This window comes from Pongo abelii, chromosome 6 (assembly GCF_028885655.2).
Source record: "Pongo abelii isolate AG06213 chromosome 6, NHGRI_mPonAbe1-v2.0_pri, whole genome shotgun sequence".
Classification (NCBI taxonomy): domain Eukaryota; kingdom Metazoa; phylum Chordata; class Mammalia; order Primates; family Hominidae; genus Pongo; species Pongo abelii.
This window is the reverse complement of record NC_071991.2, coordinates 54117495-54130826: the sequence shown is the minus strand read 5'-3', so window position 1 is coordinate 54130826 and position 13332 is coordinate 54117495. Positions and strand designations below refer to the sequence as shown.

General features: G+C 52.5%; 1 protein-coding gene across 1 annotated transcript in view; it reads left to right on the top strand.

The window, feature by feature from the left end:
• Positions 1-12543, top strand: part of MINDY4 (MINDY lysine 48 deubiquitinase 4) — a gene marked incomplete at its 5' end in the record, with an annotated part of 122665 nt that extends 110122 nt beyond the window's left edge. The window contains 3 exon segments of the mRNA NM_001131228.1: positions 2193-2373; positions 2929-3001; positions 12114-12543. Of these exon segments, the coding sequence (NP_001124700.1) occupies positions 2193-2373; positions 2929-3001; positions 12114-12162 (303 nt within the window). The 3' untranslated portion in view covers positions 12163-12543.
• Between the last annotated feature and the right edge of the window lie 789 nt (positions 12544-13332).

The following is a 13332-nucleotide window of genomic DNA, read 5'->3' as shown; positions in this document are numbered from 1 at the left end:
AATTAATGTGTCATCTCCATCAATCTGGTAAGCTCCATAAGGACAGCACTGTTCTTATTGTCTCTAGCACTATGTCCCCATCGCTGTCCTTAGAAATGACACACCATAACTCTGTCCTTAGAAATGCCACACCATAACTCTACGCAAGTAAATGCTGATCCTTTTAAGTGAGTGCTTCTAACCTGGCTGTCCATGGATGGCTTTAGGCCATTCACAACCGCCGCCCTAGAAGATTAAGTAATCCCTAATTGTGCTACATGTTCCCCCACCAGGACAAAGTCCCAGACTGTGCTGTAGGAAATGTGGCCCTCCCCCGCAACCCCCCACCCCCGACTCCGGCCTCGCCCCAAGCCTTTGGTTACCCAAGAATTTAAAGGAAGTGAATTTCATCTCTGGAAAATGTCACCCACTTGGAAAGAGGCTCCTGAATGAGGAAACTCATTTATAAAGTCTATGGGCAGCTTTTTTCCCTTAATCTCTCGACTGTTATTTCTGCCTGGCAAGCTGCGCTTTTGTCCCTCTGTTGGAAAATTCAGGGTGGCTGATTATGCAAAGGCCTGCTCCCTGGTTGGCTTCGGGGCTCTCTCCCTGCCGTGAATGAATGCTGGGTCCCTGTGTCAGGGTTCCCTGTTCCTGGCGATGCCTTCACCAGAAAAGCCTCTTTGAAGCATGGAATGGAAGCCAAGTTTACGTGGGGTTTAGGCACGTCCAGCCACGTCCTTTAAGACATCTAATTCCCCCACACTTCACTAAGGAATGAGCTCTGCAGTCCACTTGAATGGCACACAGGGCTGGGGTGAGGCCTCGGTGTGGGGGGAGGGGACACTTGAACCGTAAGAAAGGATGAGTGCATTGTAAAGATTGTCCCCCTACCTTCTGGAGGAGGCAGCTTTAAATGTGCAGGAATTTCACTGGGGACCTGGTTCAGGACCTTCAGAGCACAGCCCCTCTGTCAGAGACATCCCAGGCCAAGATGGGAGCTGCTCAACCACTCTTCTGTGAAGGGTTCTGGAAAAAGTATGCCCTTCTCCCCACTGGAAAAATAATTCCCATTCTTTCTTTAATCCACAGGCTGTAGCTGTAAATACCTGAGCATGCAAACATCTCCCTGGGGCTGGTAGGGATTAGGCCAGAATCAGCCTGGCCCGTGGCACGTACATAGCTGGATAAACCAGGGCCCAGGGTCAGGAGAGGCGCCGCCCAAGAAGTGTCAGGGGCTGGGGGAAAGTGCTTGGAGGCCAGGCATTCAGGGGCTTCACAGGGGGCCCTTGTCACTTCTCTTCCCATTGCAGGCAGGATGCTAGCAACGTGCTGAGGGCCCTGGTGCTTATTCCTCTCTGTCTTCTTCCACAAACACTTCCACCATGAAATTCCCCTGCTCGGAATGCTCCTTATCCAAGTGTTGCTGCAACCTCATTGCCCTTCTGCACCCTGAATTTCTCTGGCCCTCCATTCCTGGCACCCCCACGGACTTCTCACTCAGACCTTTCCCTCCTGGCTCCCCAGGGCTCCATTCCTACTTGTCTTTACCATACAGTTCTAGTTCAAGTCCTTCTTCATCCATGAGGAATTTCATTCACCTGACATTTACTTACCCCGGGCTCCTGGAACTTAAGGGTATGATCTGTCTAGCATGAGGCAGAGGTGCTGCGGCTGAGGTGGGTGGGCCCCTAGTGATATGCTCCCTGGGAGCTGGAAGGAGGAAACTATTTCTGCTCCAACAAGGGATTTGGGAGATGCAGGCTGTCCAACGGTAAGCAAGCTCTAGGCTAGTGGACAAGCTGAATTCGTTTGAGGGGTGTGGGAAGAATTGGTTAGGAGGTCACTGCCATGGTGCAGGTTGGAGGCTGAGTAGATCTCAGGAGGAAAGGCTGGCAGCGGGGGAGCTCTTGGATGCAGAATGAGCAGTACTGGGAACCATTAGATGTGGGGGATGAGGGGGCGAGTGATACTGGGTCTCGGGTCTGTATGGCAGAGGCCCTGCGAGCAGCAGCAGGTGGGGTGGCAGGGCAGGGATGGCCCTGGGAAAGAGCCTGGTGGCCTGAGCAGCGTGAGGGGCTCCCAGCATCAGACACAAACGTGATCTTCAGCAGGGCCTCTCTGAGGTCAGCCCTGCCTTGAGTCAGACGGAAAAATGCCCGGGCCCGTTTCCCTGGGGACGGCACTTCACACCAGTCCTCTCCCTCATCCAGGTTGGCTGCTTCCTGAAGACCCCGAGGTTCCCCATCTGGGTGGTTTGCAGCGAGAGCCACTTCAGCATCCTCTTTAGCCTGCAGCCGGGGCTCCTGCGTGACTGGAGGACTGAGAGGCTCTTTGACTTGTACTACTATGATGGCCTGGCCAACCAGCAGGAGCAGATCCGGCTGACCATTGGTGCGGGCCCTCACCTCCCCCACCCAACCCTGTCCCCAAGGAGCCTCCAGGCTGGTCACAGAAACCAGCCTTCCTATCTACCACCATCCCCCGTGACAGAGAGCAGTGCAGACTCCAGCATCCAGACTGGGGGATCAGAGAGCCAATGCCAACAGGGCCTCCCTGCAGGAGGCAGCCAGAGCTGGGCCTTGAGCAGTGGGTGGCGTTAAGGGTGTGGGTAAAGCCTACACCACATGGTGAAGAGCCCTGAATACTATGCTGACAAGTTTGGATGTATTCTTCAGGCAGTGGGGAGCCACGGAAGGTTTTGGAATCAGGGTGGTGAGATCAGAAGTGTTTTTAGAAAGAGTATTGTGGTAGCTGAAGTGGGACACAGGGGTGGGGACCAGTGATTTGTGCAGGTGAGAATGGATGTCAGGGACGAGGGTGGGTCCAGTTGAGATGGAGAGGAGGGAACAGGGACTAGAAGGGGGCGGGTCCCGGGAGTGGTCAGTGCTGACCTTAGGGTGAGTGCAAGGCCCTGGGTGATGTGTGTGCCTCTCTCCTCCTTCCCAGACACCACCCAAACCATCTCTGAGGACACAGACAACGACCTTGTCCCACCCCTCGAGCTCTGCATCAGAACCAAGTGAGTCAAGCCCCTCTCTGGCATTGAGCCTCACCCTGAATAGCTTTGAGGAGCCATGGTTGGGGGTGGTCAGGCCTGCAGGAAGGTGGATAGGTTCCTGGACCACCCTGATTCAAAAGGGTGTGGTGATTGGAAAGACACAGGTTTCTCCACTCGTGGTCACTGGGGCCCAGGTTCAGGAGTGTGTGGTCTGCAGTGGTGATGCGTCTTTAGACAGCTTCTGAGACTGCCCTCATGGTTGGGGGTGGGGGCTAAATGGGCACCTCTTGAAGCCCCTCCTCCCTCAAGGCAGCAGCAGCCAGATGTGGCAAGTACTGTCAGGCCCGAAGGAGGCAGGACAGGGGTGCTTACCTGAGGGTGGGGGAGGCTTGAGCAGGGAAGCTGGGAGGCCTGGCCCAGCCTGGGGGTGGCGGGAGGTGCTGCCTGGAGCAGTACCCTCTGCTTGCGGAGGAGCCGGAGGAGCAGCTCCGCCACTCTGAACACTGAGCAGTGTGCCTGTGGCCTCAGAGGCAGGTGGAACCTTCAACTCCTCTGACCCAGCCCCTCTGTATTTAAGGGGAGGCTGAGGCACAGGCCAGGGGAGGGGAATGTTCAGTAACTGGGGTGAGTTGGGGCTCACCTTCTTGCTGTGTTCTTTGAGTAAGCCCCTGGGCTGGTGGGGCCGTAGCTGTCAGAAGTGCTCCCCTTGCCCCGGCAGGCCCTTCACAAAGCCCTTGGGGAATGACCCAGAGGCCTCAGCATGCACGAGAGGAGCAGCCTGGGAGGGAGAGGCCTGGATCCTAGTCTCTTCTGGAGGAGCGGTGGAACTGGTAACCTTTATGAGTGTGGGCTCTGGAGAGAAGTTGCCTGGGTTCCAGCCCTGGTGTTGCTGCTGCTTGGTGTGAGCCACTGAACCTCACCTTTCTGCACACCACTTTGTCATCTGTAAAATGGGGGTGATGCATAACTTGCTCACTGGACCTTGTGAAGAGTGTCTGGGACATTACTAAGTGCTCCATGGTGTTTGTGCTCACGGTGATGACCTCAGCCACTCCTGATTTGGTGTGATCTCAGAGAATCTGCATTTCTCTGCCTGTGAAATGGTTGGGGTTGTGGCAGGGGGATGCAAAATGGCGAGGCCCTGCAATGCTTACTGCCTGAGATCCAGGGGGCACAGCGAGCTTAGGGTTGATGCCCACCACAGGCAAGTGAGCCCTTGAGAGGAGCTGCAGAGAAAGAGAAATGTTCACATGGTGGAAACACCAGGAAGGGGAAATGGGAGGAGCGCCGAGACATCCTCGACATGCTTTGTCCGTCCATCTGTCCATCCGTTCGTCCATCCACCTGCTCGCCCCCTTAGCCAGGGATGAAGCATTCTTGCAGGGTCATGTGCTGGTGCTTCTTTCGTCGGGAGGATTAAGGGCACCTGCAGGTCGCTTTCCTTTCATGTACAAAAAGCCACTCATTCAAAGTGATGAGAGAAAGGCAGCAGTGGGGACAGGAGGTGACACCAGCCTTGGCATCCGTACAGGACAGCACGGGAGGCCACAGGGCATCCTTCCTGCAGGTGGGCCTGTTGAGCAGGGCTCCAACACCCTGGACACAGCCTCAGCTTGCCTCTGGACTCCTGGGACCCTCTCTGAAGGCCTCCATCTGAATCTGTGTCTCTCTACCCCTCCCAGGGGGTGGCCCACCACCTGAAACCTCTCCACTGCCTCTTCTGGAGTAACTCCTTTTTCCCCAGAAATTATTCCACTGCATGACTCACCAAGCACCTCCCAGCGTGGGCCCAGAATTGGACTTCTTGGGCTCAGCCCTAATTGACAGTTGTTTGAGATCGACCTGGGGCTTTGGCCTGCATGGAGCTCAGTCCATGCAGAGTGAGAGTCTTAGTGTGTGGACATGGGCCTGAAGCTCCTTTTCCTCTTCTATTGGCTGCCTCCATCTCCCAGGACTTCCTTCCCCTGCCTGTTGTTCACTGGCAAGCAGGTGACAGTGAGGTTATGTGGGAAGCAGAGAGGCTGCATGATTTGGGCCAGGGCCCTGCCCTTCTCTGCCCTCACATCTGCTTAGTGTTGTGTGAGCTTGGACAAGGCTGAGCCCCACCATCTCCTTGAGCAGTCATGGATGGAAAATAATTCTATTTGTGTAGCACACAGGGGCCAAGGGGAGCCCATATGCATTTGTGGCTCATGCATGGGGAAAGTTTGCTCCAGAGCAGTGGCCTTGAAGCTTCAGGAGCATCAGAGTCACCTGGAGAATATGTTAAAACACAGATCACCACCTGTAATCTCAGCACTTTGGAAGGCCGAGACGGGCAGATCACCTGAGGTCGGGAGTTTGAGACCAGCCTAACCAACATGGAGAAACCCCATCTCTATTAAAAATACAAAATTAGCCGGGCATGGTGGCACACGCCTGTAATCTCAGCTACTTGGGAGGCTGAGGCAGGAGAATCGCTTGAACCTGGGAGGCGAAGATTGCGGTGAGCCGAGATCATGCCATTGCACTCCAGCCTGGGCAACAAGAGGGAAACTCTGTCTCAAAAAAAAACCAAAAAAAAAAAAACCCAAAACCAAAAAACACAAAGTCCCGTGCCCCACACCAAGGGTTTCTGAGCTTTTTATTCAGTAGGTCCAGGGTAGGGCCCAAGAATTTGCATTTTTAAGGAGTCCTCGAGTGATGCTGATGCTGCTGGTCCCAGGACCACACTTTGAGAACCAGGTAAAGGCAGTGCCCACCTCCCCCCGCAACCCTGCTGCCTTGTGAGAGTCGGGTATCAAGTGAGGCATTGATTCTCTGGCCCGCCATAGGCACTGGGCCAGGGGAACCTTCTTCCTGGCTCCATTAGCTATCCCCTCATCCCCAGGTCTGTGTTCCATGTCTGCTAGAACTTTGCTGACACCAGCTGCCTGCCTGTACCACTTCCCCCATCAATCCCCCATCATGGGGGTCCACCTGGGCAGTTATTCCTAGAAAAGCTGAGTGGGAGAGTGGAGAGTGGGAACACTGCCCCCATACCCGCCAGGTAACATACCACTGCAGTGGGAAACAGCAGGCCCAGCCTCGCAGAATCCTAGTCCAAGGGGTCGGATTACAAAGGCTTGCGTTCTGTTTTCATCCCAGATTCTCAAACAGCCCAAAGGTACAGACTATGGAAAGTGGCCTCCAAGGTCAGTGAAGACCCACTTCCAGTGGGTCTGACCTCGTAGGGGTAAGTCCTGCTGTCTGTAGGAAGGCCCCATTGTGTCAGGAAGGGGATACACATGACGTGGCAGCATGAGCTCAGGTCATTTCAAAGGCTGCAGTGAGAGCCCAAGCTCCTGATAAGATGCAGCTGAGTGCCCACAGCATCTTGTCCATCTTGCTCAGTAGGTGGGGCTGCAGAGTAGGCCAGCCTGGTGAGCAGGTAGAATTCCCCCACATCAGGTCAACCCTCATAGAACCCCTGGGCTGGACACCATGGAAGAAACAGCTGAGTAAGACTTGGCTCCTGCTCTCAGAGAGTTTGCCATCAGCCAAAAGTAAGTTTGGAATCAACCCTGTTACAGTCCAGGGAAAGATGCACCACCCACCCTTAAACCCAGCTCTGTTGCCCTGCAAGAACCCCCAAGCCACACAGCTGGCTGTCTGGCGGCTTGCTTGGCTCTACAGAAAGGCCTTTGGGCACCCCCTGTTATCACCTCTTCTTTTACAGACAGGGAGATGGGGGCCTCTAGAACGGAGGTCCGTGTCCCAGCCACATTTTGAGTCACAAGCTCCAGAGACTGCGGCTTATGCTTTTGCTGTCCTAGCCCATTGGAAGGTCACTGAGTGGGCAGTGACTTCCCACCACCTGGCTTTGTTGCCTCGGTGACATTGCACAAGCCCAGACTGCTGGTTTTGCCTTCAGAGAAGAGCATCCTAATTCAAACCATCCCAGAACCCATGTGTCTCTGCGCTTTGCTGTGACACAAACCTTGGCCTGAGAGAGTCTCCTGCTCCCTTTGCTTGTGTCAGGAATGTGGAGTCTGTCCCCTGCCCCCTCCCCCTGTTATACTGTAACCATCTCAGCAAAAAAACGGGCTAATTTATTATGGTCATTTCCAAACAAGACAGACACAGTGACCTCACTCATGCTTCCAGCCTAGCTAGAGTGAGAAAAATGAAACAGTTGTCAACAGTCCAGAGAAAAGAGGAAAGAACTCATAACCGGAGCCTGGGGCTGAGGCACAGATGTTTCTGTTTGGAGGTGCAGACAAGAAATTGAAAATGTAATTCCAGCTGGGTATGGTGCCTTCGAGGGGCAGAGGCAGAGCCCCTACCTCCCTCAGCTACCCCCACTCCCTGCGGAACCTCCCGTTCAGCTTCCATACTGACACCGTTTTGCCCAGGCTCCCTGTCCATAGTGCCTCCCACCCATCGGAGGAGCATTCTCTGGGCGCTGTCACTCCCCACTGTCCATGCCAGCCCTCTTCTGATGCCCTGCCCCGCCCCACACACCTGCCCTGTGCTGGCTCTGCAGTCATCAAGCTGTGTGAGCTCCAGAAGGTCTGGTTCTGCTCCCATCCTTAGTTTCCCCATCTGTCCCTGGGGTCTAAGGATCCCTCTCCTGAGCTGCTGTGAAGTTGAGAGAAGAGCTGTGGAAGCACTGCCTTTCCTGTCAGCCGCAATGGCCTCTGGACATGCGTCGGGGAGGAGGAGGAATCAGGTGGTGGCAAGTTGGGCCAGGGCTCAGGAGCAGGCAGAGGAGAGTGCAAGGCAGGGCTTTGAAGCGTGAGCCAGCGAGGACCATGGTTTCCCTGCTGAGTGCCTGGGAGGGCGGGGCCACTCCCTAAGCAGGCGTCCAGGAGGAGCAGCTGGCCTGGGGGTGTCGTGTTCATGCAACAGCACCCCCACCTGCCACCTCCACCTGGAGCCCAGGCTTCAGGCACTGGTGAAACCAGCTTTGCCTTGGAGCCTGGCCTGGGTGCTGACGGGGACCCGCGGGTGGCCTGGCAGTCAGAGAACACTTCTTCAAAGAGGAATCTGGATCTGATCCTGCAGGATGGCGGACTGGGCAGGGCCCAGCAGGGGTTAAGGCCCAGGGGTGAGGGATACCCACGTGGCTCATCCTAGAGCTGCTCCTCATTCCGAATGGCTGGAGCACAGGAACGGAAACTTTCACACAGGCCTATTTGTCTGGAGATTCAAAGTGTACAAGAGGCGTCCCTGGATGCTTTTCTACCAGTCAGGAGCTTTGAACTCAGGCTTTCTGTCTTGTCCTGGCTGACACAGGCTCTATCAGGCATCTTTTTCCCCATGAAGAACACTGGGTCCATCAATGTTGAAAGCAGTTAAGGCAGGTAACCACCCCTCTGTTGCAGTGATGCCTCTGGGGGGACAGGGCCTTATTTTCCACCATGAAGTGCCTTTCTCTGTGATTTTAAGTTGACTTGAGCACCAGGGACCATGGTGTTTTTACAGAGCGAGTGGTCTCAACGGGACAGTGTTATGCCCCTGGGGTTATTTGCCAATGTCTGAGGACATTTTTAGTTATCACAGCCCTGGGAGAGGATGCTAAACATTTCACAATGCACACGATGGCCTCCACAACAAAGAATTACCCAGCCAAAACGCCTAAGGTACGGAGGATGAGAGACCCAGCTATAAACTGGCTGGCTGTCAGCCGCCTCCTGCATTAGCACAATGAATGAGTCTGGAACTTTGATTCTGTCTCTTCTGCTCCTCAGAGGTGTTTCCATTTCATCCCTCCCCTTTCTGTGCCTGTCCGCAGTTGTTGGTTGCATATGCAGAGCCCTTCTTTCTTGTCCTTGTAATTGACTCACAAGCTTTCAGAACCATTCCAGTCGGGGAACGATTCGATTCGTCCCCTACACTGGCACAACATGCTTCATGGCTCAGCCCTTCCAATTTTTAAAATGTCTCTGCTTTGATTTTCTATTGTAATTGCAAACTGCTTCCCTCTGGTGTTTCCAGTACTCTCCCTGCATTTGCACCTGTTGGCTGGATGGAGCGGGTTGGTTATGTCTGTAGAAAGCCTCAAAACCAAGCCCAAACTCAACAGCCTGATAGTAAGACTCAGCCACTGTGGTGACACAGATGTTGTCTAGTGGTAGATGAATGTGACTCACCCCTGCACTGAAGCAGCTTGCCAGGATTCAAGGAATTTGTAACTTGGGAGCTCATAGGAGGTACTTCAGTCTTTCTGAGTGGGGAGGGTAAAGGCTTGGAAGGATAGAGAGGGGCGGGGTGAAGGGGCCTGGAGACCAGGCTGAGAGCAGGCATGTTGCTCTCCTTCCTGCCTCCCTTCTGCCACCCTCTGGGAGTCTGGATTCAGGATGTGTTCCTTAGTGTCCAAGATTTCAATGCTTACCCACAAATCTTAATAGAACAATAAAAGCTTTTTAATGACACACTCCAAACTGCAAAGATGATGAACAGAACAAGAAAATTGAAAATCTCAAACCCTCATTGTGTTGCTGCAGATTGCTAAGGTGCTTTTAACCCAGCAGATGTAATAGATGAACTCAGTACCCAGGAACTGGGGTCAGCACAATGCCTTCCCAGCCTGCTTACCTCCAGAACCTGCTCAGTTGTATAAGCCAGAGCAGTGGCCATTTTCCTGCTGGTTGGACCTATATTAGCCAGTATAGGACATCATCAGACTCCACCCCCAAATAGTATCAGCAATGGGCACTCACCACCGAGAAGTGTAACTTCGGCAAGCCAAGCCAGTTTGTCTCTGAATAAGGCCCCAGTGTCTCTTATTTGAGCGGTGAAGATGAACGCTATGATGCGGATACATTCCATCAAAGTGGCTCAACCCCAAAACCCAATAGACTCCTCTGGATCTGCTGGACACACAGAAGCCCAGTAAATAGTCTGAAGCACTTGGATAGCATAGAAGCACTTAATTCTTCCACATCCAATGGAGCAAGTGATGATGCTGGCCTTTTCACTTCAAAACGATTGATGAAGGGGAGGTGGGGTTGTGGATGAACATGAAAGTGTTATCGTGTACCTCTTGTCACAGGTTAGACTGGGAATGGAACTCACTAAGGTAGTTCTTTCAGTATTTATTCTTGAAATATCTTTTAAAAATGTATGCAGATATTTTTGCTCATCCAGATCTGTTTCTAAGCATTTGCGACCAGAAGGATCCCAGGAACCCAATGGTTCAGGTGGTAAAGGGGTACCTCTCAGCCTTTCATGCAGGCAGAAAAGGATTGACTGCCAAAAGGCCATACAACCTGATTTTGGGTGAGATCTTTCAGCATCACTGAACATCACCAAATGACACGGAGGAGGATGCGGAGAAAGTTTTGGACACAGTTGCCCCAAACAGTGTAACATTCCTGGCTGAGCGTGTTTTCCAGCATCCACCTGTTTCAACCTTTCATGCCTAGTGTTTTAACAAGAAGATACAATTCAGCGTTCCTATTTGGACAAATCAAAATTTCTTGGGTTGTTGACTAGGGAGCACAACGTAGGGCAGGACTGCGTCTTGTGTCTAGACTAGGATGAACGTGACATCCTTACGTTCCCGATGGTATGCACGATCTATCCTCACAGTGCCCTGGGCAGAGCTAGGAGGAGAATGCAATATTAATTGTTCCCAAATTGGCTGTATGCAAATATCTTCCACACCAAACCTTTCTACAGGAGCAAGAAGCACAAAATTGCCATTAAGATTTTTTTCTCCAAATGACAAGAAATCTTTCTGCTCATTCGAAGGGAAATGGAATGGTGTAAAGTATTCAAAATATGCAAGGGGAAAATCCAGTCTTTACAGATACCAAGAGGGAAGTGAGTTGGAAGAACAGAGTAAGTATGAACTTGCTGCCTTTGGAAGGGACACTTTCAACCTAAAAATTAGAGACTTTGATGCAGCAATTGAAGGAAAGCACTGACTTGAAGAAAGACAAAGAGCTGAAGCCTAGGAAAGGAAGAAAGAGATTCATTGGAAGTTTAGGCTATGTCATAAACATGGGGAACAGTGGGTTGAGGATGAACCATTGACTGAAACCTCTTGGTGGTTCCAAGCCTTCTGTTGGAAAATACAACTGTGTTACTTTGGGAGAACCTGTTCCCACCCTTCTCATCGCAGTTCCAATGTCAGGAATCCTCGACTTTCTGGATGTAGATGTACAATTCAGTTGAAGTGAGAAAAGCTTTCCCTTTTTCTTCCTCCATGGCAGTTAGATTTTCTTCAATCCTGAAGAAAATCTTCAGGTTTTGAAAACAAGATGTCTGTTCCCTGCCCAAACCTCATACTTTGAAAAGCATTTATGAATTCCAGCCTCAAACTCTGCACTGTAGAACTGCTGTGAGATATTCAACAACTGTTTCCTAGTTCATATATAGTCTTGGAATATCTGTATATGTATAATATACCTAGTGCCAGATTTTACGTAAACACTCCATCTGCTATAAATTTGATTCTTCTGAGTGTTTTTAGAAAATTAGCACCATGTGTTAAAATCAAGTGCTAGGAAATGTCATGGTCTCACCTACAGTAACTTTCGTTTTGCAATTGAACTGTTATTCAGTTGTCTCTAACCCTGGACCACAATTTAGTTATACTCCATGCTTCTTCAGGTTAAAAAACAAAACAAAAGAAAAAACTGTCTTGTTACTGCAGTGCTCACAGCCATTCACTACTTTTCTGTGGCTCTCAGTAAAGCCCAGAACCCTTACAAGGTCCTGCCGGCTTTCCGGCCCCTCCCCACCGTCTCTCCCCATTGTTCCGCACTCAGCCATATCTAGGACTGCACAGGTGCCTCTAAAGTGCCAACCACTGGGCCCTACTGGAGAGCGGCTGGTCCAGATGTGTGTGGATCATTCATGTCAGTGGAGGGCCTCAGTGGAGGGCCCAGCAGGGCCAGACGCAAAGTAGGCTGTGGCACAAAAGAATGCATCACCTGCCGCCTGGCCTCTCCGTTGCTCTCTGGGGTCCTAGGTCTATTTGTGTTTCGTAAGAGACTGGTGTGTGGGTTTGTGTGAATTTGGAGGGGTGACATGAGCAGGATGGAAACTAAACTATTCAAAGCCTCCAAGACAAAACCTTCAGGAAGTGGAGGCAAGAGATGGGCTCTCATCTGGGACCCTGAAGCTTGATATCTCTTTGTCTCTCTCCTCACTCTACGCTTAGGTGGAAGGGGGCATCAGTGAACTGGAACGGCTCAGACCCCATCCTGTGACCGTTGGATGTGGGTAAACCCTGTGGTCCACCACTCATCACCTCATCACCGAGGATGGCAGCTGAACCCCAGGCCTCTGGGGCAAGTCTCATGCAACCCCAACCTGGGTCAGCATGGCTGCAGAAGCATCCAGAGCCTGCCTGCCCTTTCCATGAAGGGCCCACCCAGGACTGTGCTGGGGACCCAGTGTGTTGCTGGGTCCCCTCCCAGCTGAGCTGTGACTGCTGAGTACTGGAAGGAGGTTGCCAGGGTCTCTGCTGCCTTTGTCTGCATCCCTCCCTTGCTCCCCGCTGGGTGGTCCCTCACCCAGGCCTCCAATGTGGTTGGCCCCGGGGACTCATTATTTCTGGTAGCTGGCTTTCTATAAAATGAGTCAAACCCATGTCAAGGGCCCAGGCTCATTTGTCCTATAGCTGCAAAGAGCGTGGTGTGCACTGTCTGTGCTGATCATGGCTGGTATGGGGAATGTGGTAGGGTGATTCACCCCAGAGCCCTTGTGAGGCCCCAGGAGAATGGAGGTGGACCTGGAGGGTAGGCTGGACCTGGCCAAGTAGATGTGGGAAAAGAGCCTTCCAAGGAGGAGGGACCTCTTGGCCATGGGGGGACAATAGGACAGGGATAAACAGAGGGACTGGGGACTGGGTGAGGTCCCTGGTACCTGTAGGGGAGCATGTGGGGAGAGGGCTGTCTGAAAATGTGGATGGGCAGAGCCTGCGGAGCCCTCACATTCCGGAACAAAGATGGCATAAGTTGGAATAGGAAAAGTGCGATAATTACTCGTGAAAGGGATATAGTAGTCTGAGCCTTGTTCGTTCCATTCATTGATATCCCACCAGTTTCAAAAAGAAGTTGAGAACATGCAGAAGTGCAGTGGCCTGCTGATGAAGAAGGGGGTGAGGAGAGAGGTTGTGTGAAAAGCACAGTGAAGGACTCCTCTGCAGTGGTTTACAAGAACAGGATGGATGCAGGAGCCCAGGGGCAGAGCACTAGCCTCTCAGGGTTTCTATCACATGGCTGCCCATATGAAGGCTGCCGTCCCTGTACCCCACCCTGTCTGTGCCCAGTGAGTGCTGCAGTTGGGACTGTGAGGGGGCTGTGTAGAGGTGGGTGTGTACACACAGGAACCAGGGGATGCACCCCTGCTGTGTCTGCTCTGGCCCAGGGAGAAGC